This window comes from Gymnoscopelus microlampas (assembly GCF_963454915.1).
Source record: "Gymnoscopelus microlampas genome assembly, chromosome: 5".
In the NCBI taxonomy this organism is placed as follows: domain Eukaryota; kingdom Metazoa; phylum Chordata; class Actinopteri; order Myctophiformes; family Myctophidae; genus Gymnoscopelus; species Gymnoscopelus microlampas.
In genome coordinates, this window is record NC_139942.1 from 26609163 (window position 1) to 26624527 (window position 15365).

The 15365-nt window shown below is 39.3% G+C and overlaps 1 protein-coding gene across 1 annotated transcript; it reads left to right on the plus strand.

Moving 5' to 3' along the window:
- The first annotated feature begins 292 nt into the window (after positions 1-292).
- LOC311046480 (uncharacterized protein) lies at positions 293-3218 on the plus strand. Its single transcript, XM_084058825.1, has 2 exons — positions 293-529; positions 1274-3218. Exons 1-2 carry the CDS (start codon positions 410-412, stop codon positions 2366-2368), a joined length of 1215 nt encoding a protein of 404 aa, XP_083914951.1. The 5' UTR covers positions 293-409; the 3' UTR covers positions 2369-3218.
- The last annotated feature ends 12147 nt before the right edge of the window (positions 3219-15365 follow it).

Sequence of the window (15365 nt, forward strand, 5' to 3'; positions counted from 1 at the left end):
TCATCCAGCACAAAAAAGCGAGGGGGCGTGTTTGAAGGGTACAGTGTGTGTTTGTTTTCTGTGCCATGTGTTATATAGTTGCTCTAATAGCCAGTTGGCCATTGCCAGGCTTGCTATGGCTTCCTTGCCTTGTGTGCTAGAAATCAGCATAATACATAATACTGAGCTAACCGAAACGTTAACACTTTTTGTGCTGTTTCCAAGTCCGGGGTACATTAATATTTAATTGGTTTTGTTTTTACAGGTCAGTGTTGTACATAGTGCAACAAACGATGCCTCCCCTCATGTGCCTCGGACATTCACAGCAGCCCATGAAACGTATGAAGCAAACATACTGTCCCTCTTCAAGAGGTGCCAAATCTGTGGCTGTGCAATTAATAGCACAGAGGTTCGCTATGTACGTGGAAAGATGCGTGTCAAGTGGGACTGCTTCGGGGGGCACGCGGGCACGTGGAAGTCCTTGCTGAGAGTCAAAGCAATGTTTAAGGTCAGCCTGCCCTACTGCTGGAAGAAGATGCTGTCACTCAAAGTTAGCTCTATTTGTAGTGGGAAAGTGTATTAATATTTGAAATTGTAGAACTATGTGTTTATAACTCCAACTCGCATGCCTTGCGCACCTCCCTTCCAAAGTCAGGGGTGAGAATACCCCCCTCTCTAATTTGAAAACAAACATGAATATTGACTATATTAAATTCTGACAAACAGGCTAATACAGAAGTTTATTTTGGTCATGTTGGTTAGTCTTAGTAATCATTCTCTTTGAGGTCTATTTCTGGGAGGTGTGTGTTCATGGAGTGTAAACACATGAGAATGCAGTCACAGGCCTCCAGTTGATGTCAATCACCTTGTTAGTTACCTTGTCAGGCTGTATCAAGAGGTTAGGGAAGAGAGAGAGATGTGGTTGGAGGTTTTTAGTTTGGCTTTTGTTTGGAATGCATTTGCATCTGGTTTAACCTGTATTAGGTAAATAGTCTTTTGTATTGGGTCTGTAAATATTACTATTAAATGGTGTTTACTTATCTTCGGACGTTATTGCGGGAGTGTCACTGTGAAGGTGCTGGACTAGTAGAGGCTGAATTAAATCTCCGGAACTACAGTAAACAGAAATTAGCTATATATTATCTAGAGAGGGCACAGAAAATCCCAGGCCAGTAATTTCTATGAAATTTGCTCTTGATCTGAGGAAAAGGGGACAAGACCATTAAGTGCTTTGTAAGTGATGATGAGAAACCTGAACCCAATTTGTGATGAACCTCTTTTCTGTCTTTTACAGGTAGACAATCCTGAAGACTCGTTAGATGAAGAAGAGAATATGATGGTGTCTGAGGACGGTTCAGACAGCAACTGGGATCCCCTGGAGAACAATACAGACAGCATGTTTACAGACAGTGATTCAGACAGCATGTTTACAGACAGTGATTCAGGTACAGATGAGATTGATGCAGAGGATGACGCAGTTGGCCTAAAACTCCGCCAACTCTGTCCTGACTGTGGAAAGTTGATCAACATACAGAAAGCTCACACATGTGAACACAAATTAAAGCCCTATCCTTGTAATGTGTGTGGCAAGAGGTTTGTCAGTGAGCATCACCTAAAAGTTCATGGTAGGGTCCACAAGGAAAACTATAAGCATGTGTGCAAGTTCTGCCTCAAAACCTTCAAAACGAGGGCACATAAACTTGCACACGAGCAGAGCCATCCTCGTGTAAAGAAGCCCTATCAATGTCCGGACTGCCCGGAGGTGTTTGCCAAGATCCAAGTGCGTCGTGACCACCTGCGGAATCACAGAGGACCCCAACAGTTCATCTGTCACATATGTAACATGGAGTTTGCATATAGCAATGCATTGGAGAGACATGTTGTTACACACACAGGAGAAAAGCAGTTTGTATGTGAGGTGTGTCAGTTTTCATTCAGCCAGGCAGGCCACCTCAAATCCCACATGCGCGTCCACACAGGAGAGAAACCCTATCAGTGTCAGCATTGTGATAAGAGCTTTAATCACAATGTTAGCCTGAAGAGTCACATCAAACATTATCATGGAAAAGTCCCTGACCCAGGTATGATGGAGAAGACAACTAGGAATCAGTCTGAGCCTGAAGCTGAAAAGAATAAGATGAATGAAATGGAGAACAATACTGTTGATGTACGAGAGACACATGGTGCAACTCTGATGAGGGGAAGGAAAAAAAGATTGTGTGCAACCATAAACAGAAAGAAGAAAAGGTTAACAGGTAGACCTAAAGGAAGGCCACAAATTAACAAAATGATTGCCTCAGACGCCACAGACAAATTGAAGAGAAAGTTATGCGATAGTGATGAAAGTTGGAGCAACAGTGATTCAGTCTCTGACTCAGCAGATGAGTAAGAGATCACCACCTGGAGATCTAAAGACCAAGGAACTCTGAGGTGGTGAAGAGCATATCAGTGACTGATTTCGACCCAACCGGGAAAAAGACAGACTTTGACTGTTGCTGAATAAGTCACATAGTTTTGGACATTTTATCTGTCTGTTCCAGCAAAGGGTATTATAAAAACAAAAGAAGGGTCAAAGGAGGGACTGTTTGTCTACCTCCTTCCACAGCCTTAAGAGTCCCAGGAGAACATTGAACAGGTGCCCCCTGGTGCCAACTCTAAAGAAACCACAGGAGACAAGACTGGACAGTTTTGTGGTGCTGAAATACAGTATATGGATGACCAATAATAGCTGGTGCTTACACTATTTGTTTTTGTCTTTCTTTTGTGTACAATCCACTAATTTGTTTTGTTCAATGCATTTCTCATTTAAATTGTCTGTAAGGTGCTGTAAGTGATATGTTTTGGTTAAAACAAAAAGCATTTTGTTAAGTTAAAGCTGTGTATTATTTTAGTAATCATTGCTGTATAGAGTGTTAGTTCAGCAACAGGTCTCCCCATCTCTCAAGCTCTTTAGTAAACAGAAAATATACTTTTATGTGGGTCACCAATTTCATCCAGTTAAGAGAGAGAAAACGTTTATCAGTTTCACTTTAATAGTGCTCCAGTTGAAATTGTGTCTGCTCTTTTTTGTGTCATCACTTAATTTGTTTATTTTCATTTGTTTAACCTGTATCCTGTAAGAGTTCTCTCATATAAAATTGGTGTCCCAATCTGAAAATATATTTTCTGTTACTAAAGACATGGAGAGACCTCTTTTACTGAACGAACACTCTATAGCAATGATTGCTATGAGAAAATAGAGCAATGATTGCTATGAGAAAATAGAGCTATCACGATGTCACAGTACCTTTAATGTTGAATTTAAGAAAGAAGCCAAAATTCCAGCCAAAAAGTGAGTTAATAAGGAAAGCCCACAAGTTACTTTTATTAAGCTATGTATTTTGATGTGCATAAAACTTTTCTCCCCAATTCAGTGTAACTTATTTGGATTATATTTCATTAACAATTGACATTCCATGTTTGCATTATTTTCTTTAGCAGTGTGTAATACGATTTAAGTGCTGATAACTATTTAGACTAAATGCTTGGCTGATGATGATACATCTCTCCAGCCTTGGAAAAAGAGTAGATCTCATGCTCTAAAAGGTTTCTCACTTACCGTATGCATGTGGTGTTTATTTATAGTAATAGGTTAATCAAACAGTGATGTCAAATGACCATTCACATTGCTGCAATATCCTCTGTTCTTATTACACAATACTTTTAATATTTTAATATAGCCATGGCAATAGACCATAGTATTATGTAATGTATCCATTTGTAACTCTGAGAGTGTACAAATATAACCAAATACATCTAAGGACCGCAATGGAAACAAGCTCTAAGCTTTTTTGCGTTATCCATTTGATTATGGTGGATCAGATGTATGATCAATAAAGATATCAATCAATCAAACTCCCATTACTCTCAAAATGTACAAGGGAAGCAAATAGACCTGTACAGGTCCATTTGGATCCATTTGTACACTCACCTGCAAGGGTCCATTTGGAACCCACTCAAGGAACCCTGAGGGTTCCTGTGCTCCATGTTGAGCCCTATTGTAATGCAAGGAATTATCAACCGTAACTGGGTTTATTTGTGTGAATGAAAACACCTTAAATTTCACCTTCAAATGAACTGCTAATCCTTGAGGTTCACATTGTTTTGCCACTCACATATACTGTATGTACAATTGGATCATTTCCCTCAGATATATTTTTGTTTATTGGGTTCTCTTTATCTACTTTAGAACTATTTATGAAGAAATATAGAACATTCTAAAGGGTTCACAAACTTTGAAACACCACTGTGTTATAAAGGAAAAGGTCAACACATATTTATTGTTTTAGGCGTTAAAAGTGGGAGTGAGGAGGCGTGACTCCCAAGGCTATACCATGTCCCCAACCTATCAGAAACTATGGTCATCTCCACACTAACAAACAGGCTCCCGACACCTACAAACTATCTACAGAGATTAATGGTACACCAGCTGAGCCTTGTTCACTTTGTGTGTGTGCATGTGTTCAGCGAAGATATTTAGTGTAGCCCTTTAGAATATGGTCAACCAAGTATAGACCCATGAGAATACAGTAATTATATATATAGCTGATATATTGACTGATAATTGCTCTAACAATTATCAGTCAATATCAGTCACCAGAACCAGTGATGTGTTTTCAGTGAATCAAACCAGTGTCTATTGAATAAGAGCTATTGCCAACGTCATACAAGAAAAATACATTTGAATAAAATACAATATGGAACTAAAATCAATGTATGTTTTTTTATTGTCAAAGCAGCACAGTAAGCAGCATTACAGGCAGATAAATGCAAACATGAAGTCATGCACACATTGAGTCATTTCAAAATTGAGATTACAACAGCAAAGTTAGCAAATCAAATGTTACTTTTCAAAGATGTGATTTACTGTAAGTGCTAATAGACTACTGTTTTCCTGATCAGAACACTACTGGACCAGCCTCTGAAACGGTGGTGTTAACAGCAAGTACAAGCGCCACTGAATTCCTGCCAGAGACTGTTTCAGAGGTAAGTTGACCACTAAAGACATATATAGCATAACATTGTTATTACCATGTAGCAGATCTAATATAAACAAATCCTGAGTGTTCATTTATCTCAGAGAGGGGAGGGTACAAGCCAAGGTAAAGAAATGGACCCATATGGGTCCATTTTATTACATTTATCCCCTCAGAGTTACAAATTGATAAATCACACAGGTTTGGATGTCACACATGTACAGATATGGGCAGTATTCCTGTTTTGAATGTTTTTTACATAATTTTGAAATACGCATTTCTATTGCTTTTGAGTTGTGTCATTTGTATTTGACAGGCCTGAAGGAATTTGAGGGGCCTCCCTTAACCCACCAAATATGGTGTTTTGTTATACAACATACATTCAAATGTTCATTTACTTTCATCATTGCTTAAGTGGACATGTCCTAAATGGCCCCATCTAAAGTAATTAAAAGGTTGCTGCTCGCCATCTTGGTCCCCCATGGAAAGCACTGGGGGGTCAGAAATGAGGGGACAAGTGCTGATGAGAAGCTGAACTGAATGAAATCATCTTTTCTCTATCTTTCACAGGTAGTGCCCTTAGGTGATACTCACAGCTGCAACAATGATCCAGAGAGTCCTGCTGCCGCCATAACTGAAGTTATTGGTTTTACTGATGAAAGTGACTTCTCAGATGAAGAAGAAAATAGTATGTCTGAGAACAATTCAGACAGTGATTGGGATCCGGCGAAGGACCACAGTATAGAAAACGAGATTACAGACAGTGATTCAGGTACAAATGAGATTGATGAAGAGGATGGAACAGCAGTTGGCCTAAAACTCCGGCAGCTCTGTCCTGAATGCGGAAAGTTCTTCAACATACAGAAAGCTCACACATGTGTGTACAAATTCAAGCACTATTCTTGTAATGTTTGTGGCAAGAGATTTGTCACTGAGCATCATCTTAAATCTCACAGCAAGATCCACAAGGACGGCTACAAACATAAGTGCATGTTCTGCCTCAAAACCTTCAAAACAAGGCCGGACAAACTTGCACACGAGCAGAGCCATCCCCGTGTAAAGAAGCCCTATGAATGTCCTGACTGTCCAGAGGTGTTTGCCAAAAGCAGAGAGCGCAACAACCACCTGCTGGCCCACAGAGGCCCCCGAAAAGTACATCTGTCACACATGTAACATGGAATTTCCACATAACGCTGCATTGGAGAGACATATGTTGATGCACACAGGAGCAAAGGAGTTTGTATGTGAGGTGTGTCAGCGCTCATTCAGCCAGGAAAGCCACCTCAAATCCCACGTGCGTGTCCACACAGGAGAGAAACCCTATCAGTGTCAGCACTGTGATAAGGGCTTTAATCACAATGTTAGCCTAAAGAGTCACATCCAGCGTTATCATGGACAAGTCCCTAACCCAGGGATGGATGTGCAGATGGAGAAGCCAAGAAGGAATGAGTCTGCGGCTGAATTAGATGAGACAAATGAAATGGAGAACAATGCTGCATTGTTCATCTGTCACATATGTAACATGGAGTTTCCATATAGCGGTGTATTGGAGAAACATGTGGTTGTGCAGACCGGAGAAAAGCAGTTTGTATGTGAGGCGTGCCAGCGTTCATTCAAGTGGGACGATGATGAGGCGGAGAAGGACGAAGAGAAGAAAGGGCGTACAAAGAAAGGGCATAAATGGTACACCGGTAGGCCCAAAGGAAGGCCAAAAAGAAATGCAGTGATCACCTCAGATGTCACGTACAAATTGAAGAGAAAGTCATGCGATGGTGATTCGGCCTCAGACTCAGCAGATGAGGAAGAGGAGAAGAGGGGACGCAAAAGAATGAAAAAGACCACCAGGAGATCTAAAGGAAGAGCACAGATCTATGGGGCTGAAGAGCAAAGCAGTGACTCTGAAAAGAACAAAAAAACTGTTGGGCTCAAAACTGTAAGGACAGAGGGCGATGAGGAAGGCAGCTGTTGCTGAAGAAGTCACAAATATTAGAATGTTGTGTTTGGTCCAGCAGAAGATGAGATTGGAGCAAAAAGAGTAATAAAAAAAAGGTTCATGTAAGATTGTTTGAGGGAATATATACCAGATATATACCAGAATATATACCAGATATGGATGTTCAATAATACCATGTGCTCATTTATTTTGTCTCCAAAATAAGAGCAAATACTTTAATATACTATTTTGTTTAGTGCAAATCCTTTCTCCATATTTTCAATGTAATCAGCCATACAATGGGCGGGGTTAATAAAAAAACAGGAGCAAGTGCTAGAATCCAATATATACCATATATAAATTGGACTTTTTATGTGCATGCATTTACATTTTATTCTGATTAAAAATGTACCTAATATTCGATGTTTGCATTATAACACAGCATAACGATGTATTTTGGTTCATTTTTGGCATAATACTACTTGGTGGCTACAGGGGGTAGAGACCTGGTTGGGACCAGGGGGATAGAGCGAGGAGAAAAAAAAGAGCGATAGAGTCGGAGGAGTCAGGCCGCGAAGTTCAAAAAGAGGAGGATAAGAGAGGCTATGAAAACAAAAGAAAAAGGACATCTGATACCACGGCTAGCTCAGAAAGTGAAGGATATATGGCTGGAATGAGAGCAGTGACCAAAACGAATGGGATATTCAGCGATGCACATTCGGTAGGAAGGTTCATATCAGGACAAGCGGGGGAAATAATGATCTTATTTCCCCCGCTTGTCCTGATATGTCCTGACTCTTATTGATCATAAGAGTTAAGACAGAAAGAATAAATATGATCCTGGATGCAGCCACAAGGTTCTTGGATGTCGTGGATATTAGTGGAGAAGACCTGGATCACACTCTGAAGGGGTTTGCCTCAACTCAGACAAATAGTGTCTGAGTCTGAGTCATAGAATGGATTAGGGCACGATTGGGACTTTTTGGGTGGGACATTATATAGTTTGCACAGAGACACTGAAATAATATGGTAGAAATAATTTGTACAGTAGGTGGCGGTATACACAACCTCGAGGTAGTAATCCGCCATAAAACTAAGAAGAAGAAGGCTACTATGGGTACCATACACTTGTTTTTAACTCTATTTGGTACCATAGTATCTATGATGGGTATAGTCAAAGATTGTTAATTTAGGAAGATACACGATCTCCATTAGAGCCACTAGAGGCGAAGTAGTACACAAATCCTACAAATGGTCTCCTAAGTAGGCGTGGTTTGCTTCTCCCCCGACCATCCCATGTGCATTTGATGTGCATTCGTGTATTTTCTTCATTAAAGAAAATACGTGCTTTACATGTTTGAAAGTGCACTTTGCACCAGTGTTGTGTTCTAGTTTTTTTCGGAAGGTATACGCTACGATACGATGCGCGTGGTCGTGGGTATACGCTCTCGCGTTTTCAATGGATGAAACAGTTTTTGAAGGTATACGGTAGCGACGAAAAAAAATCTCAAGGTATACGCCGCATTATAGGCAAAGATGCTTCTTAAGAAACCCATAAAATTCCCCCCCACAAACACACACATATTATTCAGTCTTATGATAGATGTGCTCCTGTTTCTGCTCAACATTGTAACAGGGCCGTTTTATTTATAAGGTATATATTTTACCACTAGACTATAGTGTGTTTAGCATGAATGTTTAGCAAAATGTCATGATTCCCAAAGCATAGGCCATCAACCAAGACAGTTAATAATGGAAAATGATATTATTGAGCATTGGAACACATTTTATTACATTTTTAATATGTCCATAATGATTTCACGTACTATGTTCAGAATCAGTTTTTGGACCATCTTATGGGAACAGAACAGAACATAGAGTTAAAATCTAATCTAATATAATAAAATATAATATAAGGGACAGATCCATCTATGTCTCGTCCGTCAGACTGCAAATGGACCCTTCAGATATCTTCCCAAATCTCGCGAGAGTGTGTTGCTGGGATAGAGAAAAGTCGATAACAAAGTTGATTTTCTCCCAATTTGTGTATCTAAAAAAAGCCATTTTAGTATGAAAATCTTGTACATATTGTGTGTCTTGTGACGATCGGCTCCAATATTTAGTTCAGTGACCATGGAGTTAAAGAATGGTTCAGAAGCTGTGTTCACGTTCACTCTTCCATTGGAATCAATAGACTCCAAGCTGCTTCCTGTCTCATAAAAAGGCGTCCACCTACGTCACGCAGAAACAGGAAGTAAGCCGGAGTTCGTGAGTCTTGCTATTTCCGTCTTGGGTACAGTGCAAGGCTGGCTGATGATTGTTATTGTGAAGTGCAGCAAGCCCTGTGTTCTGTTGGAGTAACTTCTTGAAGAACAAGAATTACGTGTGCTCGTGTCTCCTGCTCTGCTTTGATTGAAATAAACGTCAGGTACGTGCAACCATAGATATAGAAACCTAGATACCTCATTGGCCTCTGCAGTACATTGGAGCAACCTGTATCGCAAAACCTTTGTGCTTCCGCCCTCAGTCGTGTGCGTCACAGAAGGGGGCCTCCAGTAGGCCTAACCGAACGCCCCCTTCTGTGACGTTCAGTAGGCCTCTGATTGGCCTACCGAACGTCCCCTTCTGTGACGCACGCGACTGAGGGCGGAAGCTGGTGCGCGCCCGAGATACAGATGCCTCAGAGCCGAAGGAGGCGTCTACCTTTATATGTCTATGCGTGCAACTGCATACATAATATCGCCTACACACGCCCACGCTTGGCTACACTTCTGGCTGTGGGCATATGCCTGGGAATGCCCAAGCGTGGGTATGAAGAAGCGCCACATTCAATGTGTAGAGTAGGAGTTCAGAGCACTCTTGACATCAGTGGTGGAAAGTAACTAAGTACATTTACTTAAGTACTGTACTTAAGTAAAATCTTTAGATATTTGTACTTTATTTGAGCATTTCCAATTTCCAATACTTTTACTTATACTGTACATCTCAGAGGCAAATATTGTACTTTTACTCCACTACATTTATTTGAAAACTTTAGTTACTAGTTACTTTTCCGATTTCAATTATTACATTATAAAACATACTTTAACCACTCTAGCCAATAGCCCTATTTTATACAGGCTTGAAAATAGCCGATCTACAAGCTCACACGCATCGCGACGCGTTGTGAACTTGTAGATCTGCTATTTTCAAATATTTAGCACTTTTACTTTTGATACTTTAAGTACATTTTGATGCCAATACTTTTGTACTTTTCCTCAAGTAAATGTTGAATTCTGGACTTATACTTGTAACAAAGTATTTTTATATTGCAGTATTGGTACTTTTTCCACCACTGCTTGACATTCCGTATTATCAGACTTTGTGAGTATTTGTTTGACTTTCAGCGACATTACAGTAAACATGCCAGGATACTGTGTCGTACCGAGCTGTACTCGGTCGGTGAGAAGGAACCATCCTGCTGCTCCGCCGATGGGTTTCTTCACCTTTCCAGTGAAGGATCCAGATCGTTGCAGGAGGTGGGTTAAAGCAATAAATAACCCAAAGCTCAACGACAACACACCGCCGGCGGTGCTCCAAAAAAGGCGAGTGTGTAGTCGTCACTTCAAACCGGAGGAGATTGAACGTGGCTTGATGAGGTGCATGATCATGGGAGAACCGCCACCCCGAACAAAACTATCGGATACCGCTGTTCCATCCACCAACTTGGACGAAGACGAACCTCCGCCAGTGAAACGTTGGAGTCTAACTGAGGTACAACTCATTATGAAGTGACAGTAATTGTCAGAGTACTGTAGTAGCTGTAGAATACAACTCTCGTAGACGTATTTATGATTCTGACGTTTTCAATCTACGAGAGTTGTAGGGTTCATGCCCCATGAAGATAGGGACTTTCTGCACTATGCCCCGTAGACACTCCAAACATGTACAAATTGAAAATAAAGGTGCTTACCCCAAGCCCCAAATGTTAACTGTCTCTACGTGGTAGTAGTTTAATGTAATAATCCATATCGTTCAATAAAAAAAGTGTTTTAATGCCGTCTGTGGCCGAACGCCATTTTTCACCCTCGTTTACTTCCTGTTTACATTTAGTGTAATTCCGGGTTTCACCGGATGCGCCCCGTCACTACTGCCCATTGGGAAATTCCGACAGAATCGGCCACAGACGGCATTAAAACACTTCTTTATTGAAAGATATGGATTATTACATTAAACTACTACCCGGTCAGTACATAGAGAAAAGATCTAAGCGTAGCATAACAATGGGTACATTGAATATCGTTATATAATGTTTCGAAGTTGCCAGGTTTACGGTTTCCTAGCACCATCTATGAGGACAGCTAGGTTCTCTACTTTTTGTTTTTTTCTGTGTATCTATTCTATTCCCTAACGTATTTCTCAACACTCGCGTCTGTACATATGCGAATTTGAATTGATGGATGGATGGATGTACTTTATTTTGTAAGACATGAGAACATCAGTACATGGAAGTACAAAAAAATCACAATACAAGGTCTACTAAACTGGGAGGCTCATTAAGCACTAAGCTTGTTTAAGATGGTATCAAGAAGACTCACCCCAAAACCAACTCACCTCAGAGGTAGGAATACTCACCCCGGAAGACTCACCCCAGAGGTAGGAATACTCACCCCCAAGATTTTCGGGGGTAGGAACACTCACCCCATGACCTGAGAAAACTCACCTCGGAAGACTCACCCCAACTTTGTGGAAAACTCACCCCAATGTTTAAAAAAAGGTAGATCTACCGGCTTGTGAGCTTTCCATTTTCACAGAATGCTTTCATAATGTGAGCTTTCCATTTTCACAGAATGCTTTCATAATGATGTTTAATCCATATCTGGATTAATCCATATCTGGATTAAATACAAGGTAGATTTCATCAGAAAAGTGAACAAGGAATGCAAATAGCAAATAGCATGGTCATTTGCTATGTGTCTCCAGCTCCACACCTTGCCCCATCCACCTATTAGATATCAAACAATGAATCATTAAGTGGAATGGGATATTAGTGTTAAGTGGTCAACCCCCCTCCTCCCCTTCACTCCTGTATCCCCATCAAGCAAACAAACAAACAAACAAAGGTAGGAACCCAGAGAAATGAACATTCCAATGTCAAATTATGTTGTTAAATTACATTTAGCTAATTAAAGTGCTTTAAATACAAGGTAGATTTCATCAGAAAAGTGAACATTCCAATGTGTATAATGCAAACAAATACTTACTTAACAAAGAAAAATGAAGAAAAACTCCAGTGAAGGTAAAACACAGGTATAATGTTTTGTTTTCTGTGTGAACACATTTGTGAGAAAAGCTTTTGGTAAGCATTATTGAACTTTAGTTACTATTAGATATACATTTCACTATTGTAAGCATTATTGAACTTTAGTTACTATTAGATATACATTTCATTATTGTAAGCATTATTGAACTTTAGTTACTATTAGATATACATTTCACTATAGTAAGCACTATTGAACTTTAGTTACTATTAGATATACATTTCACTATTGTAAAACATGCATTAAACACTTTTCCCTATTTTTACCTAGGATATTTAGTTACCTACTACTTTGCTGGTATAAATGATAACAGTATAGAACATTGCATTGCACACATGCATTGTTTGAGAACTTTATTTTTTAGAAATATTACTTTTGGTACATTTTGATGCCTTACTCTGTGTGTGTGTGTGTGTGTGTGTGTGTGTGTGTGTGTGTGTGTGTGTGTGTGTGTGTGTGTGTGTGTGTGTGTGTGTGTGTGTGTGTGTGTGTGTGTGTGTGTGTGTGTGTGTGTGTGTGTGTGTGTGTGTGTGTGTGTGTGTGTGTGTCTCTGTCTGTCTGTCTGTCTGTCTGTGTATTTAGCTAATTAAAGTGCTTTAAATACAAGGTAGATTTCATCAGAAAAGTGAACAAGGAATGCAAATAGCAAATAGCATGGTCATAGTATGGATTAAACGTGTCTCATTATGAAAGCATTCTGTGAAAAAGGAAAGCTCACAAGCCGCTGGATGTGCCTTTTTTAAACATACAGACTTGGTGTAGAGGGGAAAGGTTAAACCCACCCACAAAAGAAAAAACTCACTGTACTTTACACCATTGAGTTTTTCTGGGGTGAGTTTTCCTACCCCCGGGGTGAGTTTTCCTACCCCCGGGGTGAGTGTTCCGAGGTGAGTTTTCTCAGGTCCTGGGGTGAGTTTACCCACCCCACGGGGTGAGTGTTCCTACCCCCGGGGTGAGTATTCCTTTTTCAGTTGAGGTGAGTTTGTCTTGAGGTGAGTCTTCTTGTATTCGTTTAAGATGAGATCCCCATGCACACAAATCATGATGACATATAAGAGACAGACAGATAAATGGAATTTGAATTTGATGATGGAATTTGAATTGATGCTCCAGCCTGGCCACAGATTTTGCCCAGATGTTTCACAGCACTAAAGTGATTTTATTTGCACTCCATTCACAGTGGTCTCTATTTGCCTTGTCATTTGTGTCATGCCATTCACTCAGATCTTCCACATCAGATTCCACTTTCACATCACAGTTCTAAAAACAGACTCTAAACAGGAGATGTGTCAGAAGTGGGTGAAATTCTACATTGCAGAAGCATAGAAAAATAAAATAATTATATAATACGAAATATTTGTTAAAATAAGTGTTAAATAGCTCTATATTCTGATAGTACTCATTGCTATAGAGTGTTTGTTCAGTAAAAGGAGTCTCCCATCACCATGTCTCTCCAGCTCTTAATTAAACAGAAAATGCATTTTCAGTGCTCTCTCCTGATTGGCTTAAATTGTGTCACCTACCTGAAAATTTACTTTATTCTGTTTACTAAAGAAAAAAAAAAGAAAAAAAACCTATGGTACTTAAAGCTTTTTAACAAAAAAAAAAACAAAAAAACAAAAAAATATTACTTAACCCCACTTACCCTACCTTTAAGTAAGCCAGTATTCCTACATTGCAGTATGTAGACATACTCAAGTAAAAGTCTGGAATTCAAAATTTACTTGAGTAAAAGTACATAAGTATGTACTCAATTTTTTTTTAAATACCAAAAGTAGAAAGTACTCGTTATGCAGAAAGTCCCATTTCACACGTTTTCAAATGTATAAGAATCTTACCTATGTCTGTATAAAAAGACCTACAAGCTCACAATGCATCGCGAGACCTTGTGAGCTTGTAGATCGGCTATTTTCAAATGGTCAAAATGTATTTAGGGCTTAAGTGATTAATGTATGTTTTGTAATAATAATCACAATCTATAAAAGTAACTAGTAGCTTATGTTTTCAAATAATTGTAGTGAAGTAAAAGTACAATATTTGCCATTGAGATGTAGTGGAGTATAAGTAAAAGTACTGAAAATTGGAAATGAAAGTAAAGTAAAAAAAATACCTCAAAATTGTACTTAAGTACAGTACTTGAGTAAATGTACTTAGTTACTTTACACCACTGCTCATACCAATTGCATGTATTTGTAACAAAGAACTTTGTTCTTGGTTCAGTTGTCACTGTTATCTCTATGACTAAACACAAAATGGACAGTATACTTATGACTTCTTAGTTCTTACACTGTTATGTATCAGACATGGTAAAATGAATTCTGTGTCAAATGAGACTAGATATCACACCATTTCTAATGGTGAAAAGGTTCAGAAGGACCCTTCACATTGCAGTCTCACAGCTGGAAATGGTACAGTATCAGATGGGGATATGTCAAACTGAAAAAGTTGACTTACTGGTCAAGTGATGAAATCATGTACATTGCTCATCAATGCTTATTATAGGCATACCTTCAATGAATATTGCAACCAAAATGTGAAAGAAATAAAAGACTTCACCGACTTCCCGGAATCCATGGTACTCTCCCGTTGTAGATGGAAATCTGGATCTGATGGCGTTTATGACGCGGTTGTCTTCACAAAGTCTCTCTGCTTGCAACACCCTCTCAAGGAAGTGTCTGTAGGCTACCAAACGATATTGTCTGAAAGCTATAATTGACAAAAAACGCGATTAGATTGGTAGACTAATGTTGCATAGACTGGAATATTCCACTAACACGACAGCTCAAAAAAGAATACATTTAGCTTATGTAGGCCTAAAACAGTTGGGTTGAATGAAATGACTACCACGGATCACATTTGACTCTTCAATGCTTACAATAAATACACACACCTACAAAAAAAATATCTAAAAACACAGATTAAAAACTAAAACAGGATTGTGTTTTTTGTGTCCTAAACGTCATTAAAATAGGATCTGGATGCAAAATCGGTGAAGTGGCCCTTTTAATGTATGTTTTGTAATATAATCAAAACATACAAAGTAACTAACTAGTAACTAGTTTTCAAATAATTGTAGTGGAGTAAAAGTACAATATTTGTCTGTGGCAGTTACGCCATCATAATTTAGTAGGCTTTATT

Excerpts from the sequence above, each read along its gene's own strand:
- LOC311046480 (XM_084058825.1), top strand. The coding sequence starts at position 410 with ATGCGTGTCAAGTGGGACTGCTTCGGGGGGCACGCGGGCACGTGGAAG. Across the intron at positions 530-1,273 it reads AGAAGATGCTGTCACTCAAA|GTAGACAATCCTGAAGACTC; the intron begins GTTAGCTCTATT and ends TGTCTTTTACAG.